This window comes from Lissotriton vulgaris, chromosome 3_1, assembly GCF_964263255.1.
Source record: "Lissotriton vulgaris chromosome 3_1, aLisVul1.2, whole genome shotgun sequence".
Lineage (NCBI taxonomy): Eukaryota > Metazoa > Chordata > Amphibia > Caudata > Salamandridae > Lissotriton > Lissotriton vulgaris.
In genome coordinates this window covers 2015164992-2015182871 of record NC_141689.1, presented here as the reverse complement: position 1 = coordinate 2015182871, position 17880 = coordinate 2015164992, and the positions used below count along the sequence as shown (strand labels likewise).

Below are 17880 nucleotides of genomic sequence, written 5' to 3'. Positions count from 1 at the left end.
TGCAGTGGTCTTTCTCCTGCCCCTTGTAACCACAGCCCTCTCGAGATGCATGCCGGACAGTGGGATCTCGCCTGCCCTTGTAGTCACAGACCCCACTCCTCTCTCTAGATACAGGCTGCAGATTGGCCTCTCTCCTGCCCCTGTGTAACCACAGCTTGCCGGACAGTGGGATCTCGCCTGGCCACTGTACTCACAGACCCACCCCCTCCCTGGAAGCTTGCTGCAGGAGATGAACTCCGCTAGAGCCTGGCATCTCTCTGGGTGTATGCTGCAGTTTAGTGGTGTCTCTCCTGCCCCCATGGCTCCAGAGCTCCCTCTTCTCTGTTGGCGCTCAGCACGAATCTCGCCGTTATCTCAGTACCTGCCAGGCAGAGCCCTTGGTCTGCCGCGGGCTCCGACCCTGCCCTGGAGCGCAGCCCGCTCTCTCCGCTCACTTCCCCAGACTACACAGGGCCGGCCGCCCGCCCGCCCGGTACCGCTAGTCCGCAGCCCTCCTCCGACTAATTCCCACTTAACTTCCCCGGGTCTGCCTCCCCCTCCCCCGCCTTCCCGCTAGCAGGAAACGTGCACAAGCTCGAGTCACTTGGGGACGGGAGAGGGACAGGACATGAAGTCAGCCCCGCGGACTGGTGCTGTACCCTGGAGAGAGGGGCAAAGAATGTGCAATGTGTGTGTGTGTGTGGGGGGGGGCAGAATGTGTGGAGGGGAGGGCCGGTGTATGAGTGTCTCTCTTTTCACACAACTAAGAAGATCAGAGGCGCAAATGCAGGCAGCAGGGCACCCATGGGCGACGGCGGGGTTGCTTCGGGCAAACAGTTCCAAAAATAGAAGCTTCCCGAGCCATTTCCACAAGTGTACCTTTGCACGGTCTCTTCTCCTCCTGGCAGTAAGGCGCACTGGAAGGGGCGATGCCGTTAGGTGTTGGCAGAAGAGTACAGCCCGGTAGCTTCATGGGCCACGAGTTTCTCCATGCCCACTGCAGTTCTCCCAGCCTCTGGGTGCCGGAGATCCCAGCTTGCTGGGGGAGCTCACTCAGTCTGTCCTTGTGAAAAAAAAAACAAGTTGGCACCAATCTGCGCAAACATGCACGAGCGGACTGCATCAGCCTTCATCAGAATCTGAGCAAACGTGTATCGGCGCATACACAAACCTCCGCCTGCACAGACATGCAAAGCCTGCCGGAGTGAATTCACTTCACACAGTACTGTTCACAGACTACGCACTTACAATTCAGCTGTAACTTTGTCTTCTACAGGCCGTTCGCACGTTGCTGTTGTCTCTGCCGATAACTAAAAAAAATATGGTGGCCGCAAGCTTCTTATTTTTTCGGAATCAGGGGCGTGGTTTTGTGGTTCTGAGTGACAGACGTCACTGTCTAAAGAACAGCAAAACTTATGCCCCAGAATCCGAAAAAGACGGGGCTTTATTGGAGTGACTCCATTCTCCTCCAATGGCTGGCCTCCGTTTAGGAAGCCAGCCAATGGAGGAGAGACAAAAAGAGAGGCGGGATAAAGCAGCCACTCTAAGAAACAATAATTCTCCGGACTTCCGGCTTGGCCTATGGCCAAGCCTACGGTCCCTCGACCTAAACAACTACTAGAAAAATCTGATTCGCGAAGATTAAGCTCCGACTCAGCAAAAAGATTGGTTGTGGCACACCGTCTAGTGTGTAATTGAGAAGGGATGGAGCCCTATTTATTTTTAATGTATAACCAGCAGGAAAGATTTTTAATGTGTCGTTTTAGGCTCAATTTGTTACATAATATTTTAGCCTATCCATCAGGTTTTACTTAAACAATTGAGCAGAAGGGAGCCTGCGGCTGCGACAATAGGTCTCCGCAGGACACCCTTCATTTTGTACTTTGGTGTTCTTTTTATCGAACTCCCAGTCGTAGATTCCTTGTTGATATTTTAAAAGAGGCAAAACTTCGCCGAGCCAAGACTGCCCTACTATTTTTGCAAAAGGCTAGTGATATGCGTACCTTGTGCTCTATTTTGAATTTCCTGAAAATAGTAGCAAGACTAAGAAACACAAGAGACTGAGCAATGATGTATAAATTGTCATATGTTTTAAATGTTTTAACCTTCTTTTTTAATGATATACGGTTCAGAAATGCGATTAATGTATTTTGTATAATGTATTTTTATGATGGTTTTTAATCATCGAAATAAAGATCTACTGAACTACTGTTGTGCTACGAAAATCTGAGGGCTTGAACTTCTGAGGAGAAGGTTCTGGAGGGTGCTACAGCCTGATTGGCTGGAATGTGGACTATTATAATGACATGGATATGTTACTAAAGTGAACTCTCCCTCTATACTTTCTATGGGCCAATGTTGTTCTATGGTATTTTAAAGTTTTTTACGTTTTATTATTCTTATTATAGATATATTTATATATGTATATATATATGATACATTTTATGTATATATATATATTACTACTATTTTACGTACCGTGGGACTCCCACTTCGACGACGAGGAATTATTCAAGCATGTGAATCTATGAAAGACACCAATACTGAAGAACCACAGTTTACAGGTAAGTAACTTTTGTTCTTCCTTTTCATCTCCTTCTTGTCTTCATTTTTATCATCTTTTGCATTCTTTTTCTCTCATTCTTCAGCAATTGCTAGGAAAGCATCTATAGTTTCTGACCCTTCCTACCTCTATGCTTTCTTCCCTAAACACAATCTCACATCCATTCAATGGTTGACTGCCTGTGCTTTTAGCATTTTCTTATGTGCTCTCTCATGTGCCTCATAGTCCTCATGAGGATTGTGTTGTATTATATGGTATGGTTGTGTAACCTTACCGTGTAAAACTCTTGCAAAACTGTCTTTGGTCCAGTCAGGCTTGTTTGTAAAACCCTCTAGCTCAACCCTGGATAGCTTTGGCTTCGAGCAGCTAGGCTTAGAAGAAAGTAAAAAAATCCAACACCAATTAAAAGAAATTGAATATATTTTTTGTGGATTTTTGGATACCAAGGTGAGCAAAATCCACTGCAGGATTCCGGAGATACAGATTTTTAAAATAAACTTAAGCTCAGTTCTTTTAGTCACAACTGCAAACAAGCATTGTAACTGCAAAGTTCAAAAACTTCTGAAAAGTTGGAAAGAGTTGCGTTCAGCTACTCCCCCCCCACCCCTCCAACGAGGGTGACCAAATCCAACAGGTAGAAGGTCATGGGGTCTACTAATGAGTATTTGGACAGTTACCTGGCCACCAAAGCATTCTCCAGTTCTGAACTTTACATCACAACCACCTTAGACTTTAACATAGTTGCCCTGATACTGGCGATGCAGGAGATGGAGGATGTTATGGGTACTGTGCGGTCGACAGGGGTGTCCTTGCGGTTACTCCTCAGTCTACAGGTCACATAGGGTGACTTTGGCCATAGAGGTCTAGATCTCTCGAAGTCCTCTTTTAGCCAGTAGAAAGCTAGCGACTGCTGGCTTATCGGTCTCTGTTCACAGCAGGTCCATTGGTGTTCTTTGGTGGAGGCTAGTGTCAATCTTGGACGACCAGTATTGACTCAGACGATACTCCTGGGTCAGTCAGACTCTGGCGCAACTTTTGGCTGTCGAGGATCGGTCTCTTGGGGCACTACGCAGGATTCTCTAGTAGTGGCTACTGACTTGCTGAGTCAGGCTAGCTCAGCTTTGATGGCCCAGGTACTGGTTCCAGGGGGTCAGCCAACTGACTCTAGGAGCCACTTCTTCTGCCTTGGGCTTAGCAGCAACTTTTCATCAAGCCAGGAGCCAAAGGCGACAGTGCAGCCTCTCTTTGCCAGGTCCAGGGTTCAGCAGATGAGTGCTTTTCAATCCTTTCTTCAGTTTTGTAGTGGTCTGTGGTTCAGGGTGCCAAGGGTGCCCCAGAAAGTGCCGTGGAGGGATGATGATGTCACTAGCCAGCAGGCTACAAGAATCCCTCCCTTCCTGTGATTGCTTCCCGCTATCTGTGGCATCTAGTAATCACAGAGTGCGCTATTCTGCCCACTATAAAGATGTTTTTTCCCTTCTTTAGATGCCAGGAGCTTGGTAGCCCACCCTAGAGTTGTGGCTGAGACAGGTTAGACATAAAAATAGGACTAAAACCTTTAGTCTCACTTCTTATATTTGGCCGGTCCCATTTTTTTGCTTAGCCTTGTATATATGTTTACGATACCAAAGGGAATGATGGACGGAGCGTTTGAGCAAATCAAACACTCACCCCCAGTCAACTGATCTGGGTTTAATCCATCATCATTCTTTAGCTCACTCCACCACCCCAGTTCAGACATGGCCATATGCAAATCAGTCTGACCCTGTGCCTCATGGGAACAGTCCAGCCTGAACTGCCAAGCCATGTCTTCCCTGGACCGGAAACAAGCATCCTGGGACAGGTTTCAGGTTCATAACCCTCTTCAGTCAGGCTATCTTGAATCCAGTGGCAAAGTGAGCAAGGGGCCCACGTCTGGGCATACCCTGCCAACTTAGGGCGAACAAAGTGATACCAAAGGGGATGATGGACGGATACCCCCCTGGTTCCGTTGCCTGTTACTCCTACTTAGCATGTTGCTTGCCACCGCTCAAAGTTAATTTAGTCCCCAAAAAGTGACTCGCTTAGGCTGTCGATGTTATGCCTTCGCTATCACCACTTACTTCAGTTTCCCTCTTCTGAGTCCGAATATCACGGTCCTAGTCTGAAGTCTTTCTTCCTTCAAGCTTTGTCCTCATAGCAATATACTTGGTATCCTCTGTATCCATTTAAATATAATGTTTTTCCCAAAAGCTATCAGAGCCCTAAATGTCTCTTTTGTAAGCATGGCAACATCTTTTTGATCCATTAAGACCAGATGTGTTTCCTGTAAATAATAAACTTACTTTTCTAAATCTACAAGATCTACAGATGATCCTTCTTATTGGCCAGTTCAGACATTTGTTTGATGCATCTTTAGAAGTCACTTTAGGCATATCCCTTCACTTCCTTTTCTTTCCATATTAATATTTTAAAAGTCACATGTACTGTTTAATGTATTTTGTTTTTTTGATCGGATAAAAAATATAAATTGAAAGGCTACTCTCTTTGTTGACACGCACCTTAAGATTCATCCTCGCATACTCCTTATTTATTGACAATGTATAACTCGCTTCAATTATTTGCAGATAGCGTAAGTCACTTTTGTGATATGTGGAACACTCTGGACCAACAACCATTTAGTTCCCCCAAAAGGGACCAATCACTCATAGCCAATTGTTTTATTATTCGTGTGAATGTCTCCTCATTCTATATCTCACCTGCTTAAAGCCTGTCATAGGATGCTTGTTCCATCCTCCCGTGAGCTGATTGATGCCTCTTTCGCCGGAACCAGTAATACGTTTTCTTTCGAATAGTTTTGGTAGCGTATCAACTAGATTGTATTTAATTGTCCTCTTCATCAACTATCCTGTGACTGGCTGCATCCCTTTTTTCTGCAGAGCTCTCTTGCTCCTTTCAGAATTCATTTCTTTGATGTCTTTTGTTATGCTGTCATTAGTAAAATGCAATCTCCTGGCCCCAATTTCACACCCAACAGTTTTTGGGAATTGATTATGATGTGCATGATCGCCCCAAACTAGCCAAATCATCTTTAAATGTATTCTCTAACATTCTTCAGCCTTGAGCACTATCTGTCTTTGAGGTTATCACAGTTGTGTTAAAGATCTGTGCAACCATGAACCTGTGGTTGATAATTTGTACCGACATTGTTCACTGGAACATCCTACCTCGCGGAGGTTACTTCCGAATTTTCTTCATTGAGCAACGGGTCAGTCTTTTATTGCCATAAATTGAGTAAAGAATGTGTCCATCTACTTGGTTCGAGAGTCCTCCAAGCAATTGCCTCCTGGCCTCTTATTTTCCCCCCAAACTGGCGACCATTACCTTCTTCAAATTCAGAAATCGTAGAACAGTTCTTTCACAGGCTTCTTTGTTTTGTTTCTTTTTACCATAATATGTTATAGGTTAGATAGTCCTTGAGGTCACTGGCTTTGTCGTGCAGGTTATTTTCCATTTAGTGTTTTATATAGCGCAAACATGACCCGTTAGGGTATCAGAACTCATTACAGCGATAGCAAGTTATTTACAAGATTCAGCAATAGCAAGGGGGTTTAATTAACCATGGGTCTTGTCTTTACTGGTATTGCTGTCCTTCTTTAAGCCCCATGGTTTCCCAAAATGAGCCACCAGTCCATTGTAATCTCCCATTATTGGTTCCACTTCTGGGAGTCGGTGAAGCACTCTTAAGCTTTTGAATTCGACTTCCTCTTCCCTCCCACTTTCCCAAAAGGATAGCCATAGGTGTGGTGCTGTTTACTGATACTCAAAGCATGTACTTGGCAAATTGACATCAGGTACTTTGCTTAACATGACCTGAAATTTGCAAAAAGGCGTGTTTTGTTATCAGTTAGTGTTTGACATAACTGTGACGCAAAGATTTCGATTTCCTCAGTCAGGATGAGAGCGAGATAAACTGAAATCAATGGTTGTCACTTACTTTTGCCTTGATCATATTGTGGTTGACTTTGAGGAAGTAATTTGCAAGAAGTATTACAGAGTGTAAGCAATTCATGTTTTCCTTTGATTTGTTAATTGACACGGTTTTCCATTGTAGGAAAAATCTCGAAAATAAAGCGAATAATTATAAGGCAAAGAAATCAAAAAAGATTTCGGAAAAAGCAAATTTAAAGGAACCTACTGTAAGAAAGGTATGCACATTTCTACTGCAATAATACCAGATAAGTTAATTGTATGCTAATGTACAAAATGGAAATGTTTGTAAATGATGCACAAAAAAACAATAAAAAGATGTGTGGAAAAAAAAAGAAAGGTACGTACAAATTGAGCTTACAACGTTTAGCATGTCTTTGTTTAAGAACTTGTAACACCTTATGTTATAACCTGTTTCAAATATGGCATCATGGTGTATTTTGAAATGTTACATTTTAACAATTTAAAGTGTTTCTGCAGTTTGAACTTTGTATATTATTTATTTATTTATACTGTTTTGTATAGCGAGAACGGGAGCCTTACGGATATCAGAGCGCTACACAATTTTGGGTAAGAGGAATACAGTATTGGGAAGCAAAATATTTGTTGCATAATTATGCAAGATGAGTGCAAGACTCCTGTAGGTATCGGAACTCTTCACACAAGGGTAGGGTGGATACAGTAATGGGTGAGGAACATTCGAGCATATATATGTACAATGCACGCTAACAATAATATTCCCAGGTATATAACCATGTCACAAGTCAATCAAGATGAGTGGATAGAGGGCAGTAATGGAGTCTAGTAGCCAAGGCCTATTCGGGACGGAAATTGAGCATCACTTTTTTTGCAGGAAGTATGGAGGTGATTGTTTGGATTTCCGGAGGAAGGGAGTTCCAAATCTTTGGGGCCATGCCAGAGAGCCTCTGTTACCCAATCTCTTTTGGTGGAAATTGTACTTGCAATTCGTGATGCTCTGCAGCCCCCTGATGGTTCTAGTTTTGTAGCCAGATAGATGGGGTCTTGAAATGAAGGGCATTGTGCTCCATGCAGGCACTTTCTAACTGAATTCTGGCCTCGTAGGGTAACCAGTTTAGAGATTTTAGGACGGGGAATATGTGTTATTTTCTTTTTATCCCAGTAATCAGTCTAGCTGCGGCATTAAGGGAAGCCCTTAGTGGGGCTGGGCTCTGTTTAGGGAGAGCACATAGCGTGGAGCTACCATAGTCTAGTTTTGAGAACATTAGAGCTTGTATGCATGAACTGAGTCCACTCAGGCCTTAAGAAACGTACACTGTCATTCCTAGTTCACTTTATTCATCCTTACTTTTGGGTGTTGAACAGTCTAGTTTTTATTTTTTGATTTATTTTACAGAGTGGGACTGCTGTTCCATCATTAATTAACAGCAGAACATTTTTACTCATGAAGGTCCTTTACATATCTTTTTGTCTGTAACAATCCTGAAGGATGATGCATATTCACTTCACTTCATTTATTTCATAAGTTGCATCAGCAGTGTAGAACACTTTGATTATTTTCATTGTTTTACTTTTAACTTGCACTTCAATCTTCACCTGTATTCACACTGCATGCACTTCTTAGCAGAGTGTCTTACAGCCATCTGTACTTTCCCTGAAAGCTTCTATCATGCAGAGGGCTCTTGTGTTTTCAGGTCTGCTTACTAGGTGATCAGGGGTTGGCAGCAATCTTTACACACAAAGCATTTAATATTTCAGCATGGCTTAAGCTACTAAAACCCTCTCAGAACACAGAAACCCAGATCCTGTGGAGGTTTCTGTATGTTATTTGGAACAACATCTTCTAACTGTAGCCCAGTAAGAACCACTCTTCCTCTGATCCTCACCATGTGCTGTTTGAACATTGTCTGGGCTGTTGGTATTTGTGTCATAATTTTGTTGTCACAAGGTCTAAAATAAATTCCCTTTGGGATAACTTAGTTGCATACCATTACGATATCATACCACACATTACAATCAACTATCACCGGGTTAATATGACAGTCGCCAAGAAATCCAATATGAAAATCTTTATTTATTTGATTAAAAACTGTCTTCTTTGTTGTTGATTTTCTTTGAGAGAATATATTCACATTAAAAATCTACCGAACTGGATTCACAATCTAAAAACATGTATATAGAAAAATATACAAAGCAATAAAAACAAAAATTAAAAAATATTCATGAACAGCAATTCAACATTTTGTTCCAAGTAGACCAAGAAGCGACGTGTTTCGGAGGTATCTACAGGTCCAACCTCCTACTTCAGGCTTTACTACTGTTATCTCCCAGCACTTTTGTCATTGTTGGAACAGATAGGCTTCCTCCATAGGGAAATTATCTTCTCCTGGCGCTGTTTTTCAAATTTCAAAATGCTATTCTGAAAAATGAGGGGACAAGTCTCCGCTCTAAAATGATCAATTGTAGAAATAATATATACCATCCTCAAGTTCTTAAATCGTACGTGGGGAAATCTCACATGTGGCAGTCGGAAAGCACGTTCGTCAGCCAACCAACAGTGATGTTCTTAAAGGTGTAATCATAGGGAATTAGTTCTTGTTAAGAGCAGGTCAGTTTTGTTGCCGCATATTGATATATGTGAATATTTGTTTATCCAATGTCGTTTTTGACTACCCCAAAAGTGGAGAGACCAATATTGGTCCCACCCCTCAATATTCATCAAGAGGTGACCCTGAGGTCCATCAGCCTGCAGTTTGAAGTTTGCAGTTTTAAGGCTCCCTATAAATTAAGATGCACACAAACTGTTGCCAAAACGTAAAATACAGCGAAACGTTGGGGACAAAATTAACACGCATTGGCAAGCCAATAGGTTTCGCCTGCAAGAAAACTATTGGCACTGTCATTGTTTTCAGCCATGCTTTTCAGCTACTGTGCACCATGGCTAAAACAAAAACAAAAAAGATTTTAAAAAAATCGCTATGATGCGCCCAGCACTAGCTGCACAATAGCGCTTTATTGTATTGCTGTCCGGCCGCAATGGAGGGTGGGGTTCAACCCTGAAAGCGAAGTTTGGAAGATATAAAACGCTATGATGTGCCCAACTCTGGCCGAGTCATAGTGCTTTTATTTATAATTGTGTTCTGTCTGCAGTGTGCCTCATGCACATTCTTGTGCCAGCCATTTCGCTACATGGAAAATATAAATAGCATATTGTGGCTGCACAGCGAGACAAGTTCTTTTTTTTTTTTTGTATAACAAGAGAAGTCAACAAATCAACAAGACACACTTTTAACAGAGATCATTTTTTTATTTCTCATAAGACATGTTTTTCAGAAACTGTTACTGCATACAAAATAGAACACATAACATACATCTTAAAGTCTCAACACAGAATACAGGGACTAGTGTAATACAAACTTTCAAAACCGATGAACTCAATTGACTTTTGGACATTGTGCGTGGCAGAGGATACTTCATTCACACAGCCGGGACGGAAGTAAAACCTGCGTAGATAGTCTATCATTTTCACAGCCCTGAAGAACTCGTGGGGAACTCCCTTGGCGACAAAACACGTGATGGCTGGGCATATGAAGTATTGAAAATGAAAGACCAAGAAATATTTTTCGTGGTGTAATTGCTTACTGAATATATTGTATAATATTGCTTGTGCTTTGGACTGGTGCAATATTTGAAAGACCCTGGGGTCTGGATTTAGGAGGGGTTTGGGTGATTCACCTTCCCTTGAGCACCGCACTTGAATTGATTTAAAAAATGTACTTTTACGTTTATTTTGATTATTCACCCCAATTTCTGTTTATTCACTTCCATTAGTACACAGCCCACATATACATTTATGATTAAACTTACACCAGCCGTGTTTGCATTTTTCTGGGGACATATTTGGCCGCAGTTTTATTACATACATGGTCTCTGTGTTACATAATTGAACTTGTAATAATTCAAGATGACAAGGCCATAAAACATTATTACAGTGTCATAACTCACTCTGAGTGGTGTGTCCCCCTCCATGGGGTGGGGGGGGGGGTTAAAAACGTACTTGGCATTACCTGGCCCTCATTGACCCTGTGTCTTCGGGCCAACCTTGGTGTGCTTTTCTTCCCCTGAAAGGGGAGGGGAGGTGGCATTCGTTTGCCGCTAAGGCAGTTTAAACTGGTAATTTCCCAGCCCCCGGCAGCTGTTATTGCGCCGGTTCCTGATTCCCCCTTCAGCGGCAGCCTCCGCCTTAACTCTTGCTCTTGGCCCACTTGAGGTGGTACACATCCCACATATAAAATTATGAATAACCTTACACCAGCCGTGTTTGCATTTTTCTTTGCGAATACTTTGGCGCAATTTTATTGCGTGCATGGTCTCTACGTTACTTCATTGACCTCATAAATCACAGTGGTCAGTCATATTTCAAGTTGACAAGACGATAAAACATTATTACAGTGTCATAATTCATTCTGAGTGTCACAAATCACTGACAGAATTATAAATCATAATTACGAGGCAGATCATGAATCACGGTTGACAGGTCATACATCATCTCTGCCAAACATAAATCATTTTGACAGGATCATAAAACCTCGCTGCGTGACAGGTCATAAATCATTAACGGTTGACATGTCCTAAATCATCTCTGCCATATATCAATCAAATCATTGTCCATTGCTTGTCATAATTCTGGCACCTTTTATTGTTGAGGCCATCCTCCATGCCGCATTTTGGAGTCATACATTTTTGTTGCCCTACTGTTGGTTGTTTCACTGATCTTGAGGGGGTAGGCTCAAATTGTTACTGTTTATTTTGTGACCTGCCAACTGGCGGGCCCGAGCTACGAGTACCATGCTCCGCTTACTCCCCGTCGGCCTATTTACCCTGCAGCAAGGCATACCTAGTTAAGTGGCCTTCCTCCGGCATTTTGCTGTCATCTGTACCTCCTTTACCAATCTACGCTCCCCTTTTACTGCCACGCTGCCTGTTGGGCTCATGTTCCCAGGTGGCTACCCCTTCCATCTTTTGGGGTTTGCTCCTTCTTCCTCTTTTCAGTGCAGCCCGCGACGAACCCATCCCGCTCTCGCCTGTGCACCTCAGTGTCCTGGCTGTTGGGCCTCCCAAGAATCTCTGTTTTGGCAATATATTCTCTTCTCACGGCCTACTGGCTGCTTTCATGCTTTCATTAGGCTGTTAAAGGTGCTGTCTCTGCCACGCTCTCCTTGTGTTTGCTTTGTTCGCCCTAAGTTGGCAGGGTGCGCCCAGACGTGGCTCCCTTGCTCACTTTGCCACTGAGCTACAGAACAATAATGGATTCAACCCAGATCTGTGACTGGGGGTGAGTGTCTGAAAAGTGTCAATGCTCCGCCCATCATCTCCTTGTGTTGATCTGTCTCCATCACGCTGGTTGTGTTCTCCCAACTGTTGACCTTCTGTTGTGATACCGTACTTGTATATTCAGCCCAGATTAACTTGTGCTTTTGGAGATCCGCCCCGGGCGCTCTAATCGTCCGCCAGACCATGGTCTTGGTTGCTCTTACCCCTCCAGGAGCCTTGGGGCTAGGGTACCTTGTCTCAACCTCAATAATGACTGTTGTATCATGTCTGGCGACTGGTACTTGCTCAGCAACAGGCCCTTGCGTGCCTGGCTAAGCTGCCTAACCAAGGGCCTGAGGCTCATTATAACCACAGCTGTCAGCATGGAGGAGTACAACCCCTCTGATTGAAGAGCAGGGACCCTTCCTTTGGTCCCCCAGTGCCATACCTCTGACTAGAGGGAGGAAGTATCCAAAGGTAGTTGTCTTCGTCACGTGCGTGGTGACCCTGATACTCCGTTTTCTTGTTGCCTCTCACAAGCTGAGTCCTAAAGGCCAGCTAGCTGCTCCAGTGTAAAGGCGACCAAAGGGCAAAACATGTCCACTCCAAACCCTTACCCTCGTAGTGCTGGCTCACTGGCTACCTTGGATTTTGAGCACAGCAGGAAGGTTGTATCATGCAAGTCAAACCGCTACATTTACAGGTACTGCAAAGGAGAAAGAATGAAACAGCCACCAGCTCAAATGAAAGAAAGCAGTGAACCGAGAACCAGTACCCAGCATGAAACACAAAAAATGCATCCAAGCCGCTAATCCGCACCCCCTTGCAGGAAAGCAAACCCTACATTGCCAGAAAGAATTCCAAACTTCTAACTGGTGACTGGCTGGGGATTCATTTAAACGCCGAGGTCCTGACAGACCTGGTGTATGTCGGACCAGAGTAAAGTCAATAAATAAAACAAGCAATGGGGAGGAAAGGACACCAGCAACAATGCAGGACAGAGCGAACGGAAGCGACGATCAACATAGAAGCAAAGACCATGCACGACATGCAACAAAAAAAGTACTTCCATGCGAGCGTGAGAAGTGGAAGGACACAATTAAAGTCATTACTTACTACATGCTCGATGCTCCATCGAAAGTTCGAACACACATAAGGAGGAAGTGAGGAGTAGGGGACTTAGAATAAGAAAGAAGCCATCAATGGCAAGTAAAGTACGAGCTAAAAGCCCCTTTTTAGAGTTAAAAAGAACAGTAGTCCTCGCAGGCACCATTTCTACAGCAAGACCTAAAAAGTGGTGAAATGGCATGTTAGCTTTTTTGTCCATACACTGCCAATTGAAGAAACCAATTTAATGTGAGTGTGATTATCATAAATATTATTGCCACATCTCTTCCACTGAAGTGTATCTTGCTGGGTACCTGCTCTAGTAACTGCAGGGTAGCCTTGTATATCGCAACCCCTGTATCCACACATATTTGTTTTGTTTCATCCCTCACTCCCAGTATGTTGAACTTTAAGAATAGAAGCAGAAAAACTATTTCAGTTCTCTTGACTGATTGATTAAATGTGTTTTACTCTAGAGGGCAGATCATATATTTTGTTTAAAAATGTAGTATTTAAATTGGTAAACCGATTGTAATTTATAGATTAACTAGCAGCCCATCCCGACGTTGTCCGGGTATGAATTGCTGCCGGCCAGTAGTGAATTGTTTTGTAGGATTTCGTTTTGATAGCATTTCTCATCTGTGACAGGCCTTTGAAGCGCTCCGATTCACAGTGCACTGCTGATGCACTTAAGAGTGCGCGTTCAGTAGTGTGTGAACTCGAGTTTCCCTACTTAATTTTTCCTTGCAATGTTATATAGCGCGAACTCGACAACATGGCATGAGCACAATTTACATTACAGAAGAACACATTCATTTGTGGTAGGCACGGGGAGACCAAACGATTTGCCTGGAATCACAGGATGTTGAGCTGATGCCGAGATTCGAACGTAGCTACCCAGCTCTAAAGTTCGCAATTCTAGAACTTGTGGCAGGAGGTGTGTCTAAAAGTGTATGTCGGTGCTGGCCATCAATGAGAGAGACCTGTGCGTTTTTCAAATGGGTGGTGAAAAAATATGAGTATGCTGCTGGAGATGTGGGCCGCCGTGCCACCAATGTACTTACCGGGAAGAGTAAACACCCATTATTCCGCAACTTTCTTTCCGCATACCATCACTCTGCATACTTTCATTACGAAAGCACCATGACGCCGCAATGCCAATATAACGCATGGCATTACATTATGTATGCTTTTACCACGCATACATTTACAACGAAATTCGTTGTAAATGCATGAATGGTAAAAGCATGTTTTTTTAACCACATGGCTGCTGCGGGGATTTTTGCCCTGTGCTGGAAAATCACTGATGCCATTTATTCATGACGAGCTCAGCTCGTCATCAGCACACGACACCCGTGGGTGATGACGAGCTGAGCTCGTCATCAGCAGCGAAAGGGTTAAATGTTTGGATAAGGTAAGTATGGGTATAGGGGTATATGTTTTGTCGTATTGAGGTATATGTTTTGGGGTGTTTGGGTATTTTAAGGGTTCAGATATAGTTTTGGGTTATGGGGTACAGGGTTAGTTTTAGGGTTTAGGGATAGGTATGGGTTTTGGGGTACAGGCTTATTTTTAAGGTTTAGGGATAGGTTTGGGTATTTGGCGTATAGGCGTATTTTTAGGGTTCGGGGTACGTTTGGGTTTTGGGGTACAGGGGTATTTTAAGAGTTCAGGACTAGGTTTGGGTTTTGGGGTACAGGGGTACTTTTAGGGTTCAGGGCTAGGTTTGGGTTTTGGGGTACAGGGGTATTTTAGGGTCCAGGGGTAGGTTTGGGTTTTGGGGTACAGGGTTATTTTCAGGGTTCAGGGGTAGGTTTGGGTTTTGGGCACAGGGGTATTTTAAGGGTTCAGGGGTAGGTTTGGGTTTTGGGGTACAGGGTTATTTTTAGGGTTCAGGGGTAGGTTTTGGTTTTGGGGTACAGGGTATTTTAGGGTTCAGGGGTAGGTTTGGGTTTTGAGGTACAGGGGTATTTATAGGGTTCAGTGATAGGTTTGGGGGTACAGGGGTATATTTATAGGGTTAAGATGGGTTAGTGTTTAAGGGTGTTGGGGTATTTTAAGGAGTAAGGGTGGGTTATGATTATGGGGTATTTAAAGGGAGCAGGGTCGGATTAGCACACAATATGAGACATGGCATGAAGGGCGGAATGTACCACACGCCCCCAGCGTTTGTCACGACCCCAGCACACACCCACAGCACAACGCAGACACGTCCACAAGGGACTACTTTGCTGGCACAGTTCTTTTACCTTTTAAATGTATATGGTGGGCGTCTGCATAGCCTATGTCCTTCTGCTGCAACTGCCCTTTCCAACGCTGTATTGGGTGTTGTGATTCCTGAGATTACCCACCTCCAAGGTTTGGGCTCTCTCTTTATTATATTAGTATGGATTCTCTACTGTTCCTATATATTTTGGTATGATAATAATTAATTTCAATGATTCAACTTGTAAGTTTTTTTAAACTTAAAAGCAAGGCAACCAGTACCTTTAGTTTTGTCATTTTCGGATATTGTAATTCCCAAAAATAAGGTTTTACTATGGGCTATTCACCTACCAGAAAGCCTTTAGCAAAATATCCCAAATTAACACTCCACAACAGGCTACTTTAGATACAGAATTATAGATGGGTAACATTGAAATACTGGGATGTTTTTCACTTAGGGGTTCTGAGTGACATCAAATAGATAGTAAGAGCTGCCTATGACGTCACTCAGAATCCCAAGGTGAAAATCATCCCTGTAATTCACTTTTTATAAATCCTTAATTTTCTATTCTGTTTGCCCTACCCCTCAAAAATCTGCCTATGCTTTTAACTGCTAAGCAGTGATAGACCAGTAATGGGGGAGTCATACGTAACATAGCCTCTCGCCCCTGACTCAAATGTGAAAATGATTTACTTTACCTGCTATCCTTAACCACCCCCATCACCCTTTCTGCCCTTTTCCCCTCTGCTGCAGCTGTTCCTTTTGCTTTTTGCAGAAGCAGACAAGCAGCGCTGCTGCAGTGAGTTACCAGATTTGGAAAATGGTGTGAAAGATAGAGGCTTCCCATAGAAGCCATGCCTAACAAAATGCATATAAAAGGCTTATAATATCTGCATAGGTTTACAACATCCTGTGATAAGCTGCGTTATCCTCAAGAAATTGGAAAATGCACCAGAACTGGCCCTTAAAACCCAAAGACTTCCGTCTGCTACTTGGGTATCTCCATCTTGAATGGTTAAGTGCTGTGATTATTGAAATGACCATTTGTTTCTTATTTATTCATTTATTTTATGTATTAGTTTAATGGATGTTTTGTAATGCTTGAACGTGACATCTCTTGGATTTCACAGCCACTTGGGAGCACCTTTAGGAGAGGGTAGAGGGGGTGTGTGACTACTGTTTATGCTTTAAGGGAAGAGACGTGGTCAGGGCAGTGATGACACTTTGGCGACCTGAACTGATGCACCAATTGCCATAAAATAAGGAATGGTTGGGCAGGGGTGCATGAATGTTGATGATTCATACTCAATCTTGTGGCTGGCACACTGGGCTGTGCAGTCTTTATCCCTTCATGGAGGATGAGGCTGTCCTGCGATGATCTTATTGACTGATAATTTGCCTAAGTTTTAATGGTTTCCCTAAAAAGTGAATGATCTTGTTACACGCTGAGTACTAATTCATTTTTTTAAATCATTTTTTTAATTGATTTTACCCCCAGTTTTACAAAAATAAACCAACAGGCATACTGAGCAGCTAAAGAAAATAGAAGAGCCAGAGACAAACGAAATAAAACAGACAATGATGAGTCAAATCAAAGCAAGCACATGACCAGAATAATTCATTACATTTGAAAAGAAACTTTTGTTACAGAAAACCAACCCTGGTAAACCCTAAATCCATTCAGTAATATCGGACCAAATCTTAGCACCCATTGCACTCTTTCTCCTCCCCTTGATCTTGTATATTACTAATTCTAAATTATACATGGCTAACAATCTCGAGCGCCAGCACAAAAATGTTGGCGGGTCAGGGCTGATACAATCCTTAGTAATACAAGCCTGTAACACTGCCATACAGATAAACAAAAAAGATACCATTGTACTTGATCTTGTCTGTGCATGAGTATCCGTGCTCACACCAATCAGTACCAATTCCCCTGTAATACAAACGAGAGTTCCAAATAATGCTCCTAATAATTGCTCGATTGAGCCGATTAACTCCCCTAATTTGGGACATTTTAAAAAAACGTATGGACACCTTCCACAGCATATAGACCACATCTATTACATTTGGTCCCAGCAGATGTCCCCCATTTTGAGATCTTACTTGGGGTATAATACAGATCATGTATAACCATATAATGCTGGTATCTCATCCTCCCAGTCATCAAAACTAGATTCGAGACCCTTAGGGATTCCATGACCTCAACGCCATCTTGCCCCAGCTTTGTTACTGATTTTCCTTGACAAACTTCTACATCATCTGGGAATGTCTCTATCAATTGAGCATTAGATTGACCAATGCGCGTATTTTTCATCATGCTTTCAATAAGCGGGATCTTACCCAGCTGATATGCAGAACCAAGCCCTAATTTATTAAAAAAGCTCCGAATTTGAAGATATTTGAAAAATTCATGTTTGGCAAAAACAAATTTTGCTTGCAGATCTACAAATGCTGCCAACTATCCATCATCACATAGATCCCCTAAATAGTGAATTCCTTTTAAGCGCCATCTATTTGATACTTGATCCCGGAAAATTATTGGTAGTAACCCCGGGGTGGTGAATGGAGTATTTGCATTCAATTTAAAAATCCCCAATTGCCGTTTAACCTGTTTCCAAACTGCATTTGCAGCCTTAAAAATTTAAAATTTTGTTTTCTTAAAATGACTGGGTTCAATTATTTTAACCAGGCACTCCTTGGCCTCATCCCCTAACCCAAATTCGTAAATTGATGGGCAATAACATGGTAGAATTTTGGCCTT

General features: G+C 42.9%; 1 protein-coding gene across 2 annotated transcripts in view; it reads left to right on the top strand.

Moving 5' to 3' along the window:
• Nucleotides 1-17880, top strand: part of CENPU (centromere protein U) — a 740965-nt gene that overhangs the window by 198305 nt on the left and 524780 nt on the right. For both annotated transcript variants that reach the window (XM_086962486.1, XM_086962485.1), the window contains exon 6: nt 6636-6729. In XM_086962486.1, the coding sequence (XP_086818612.1) occupies nt 6636-6729 (94 nt within the window). The remainder of the gene's footprint in view (nt 1-6635; nt 6730-17880) is intronic.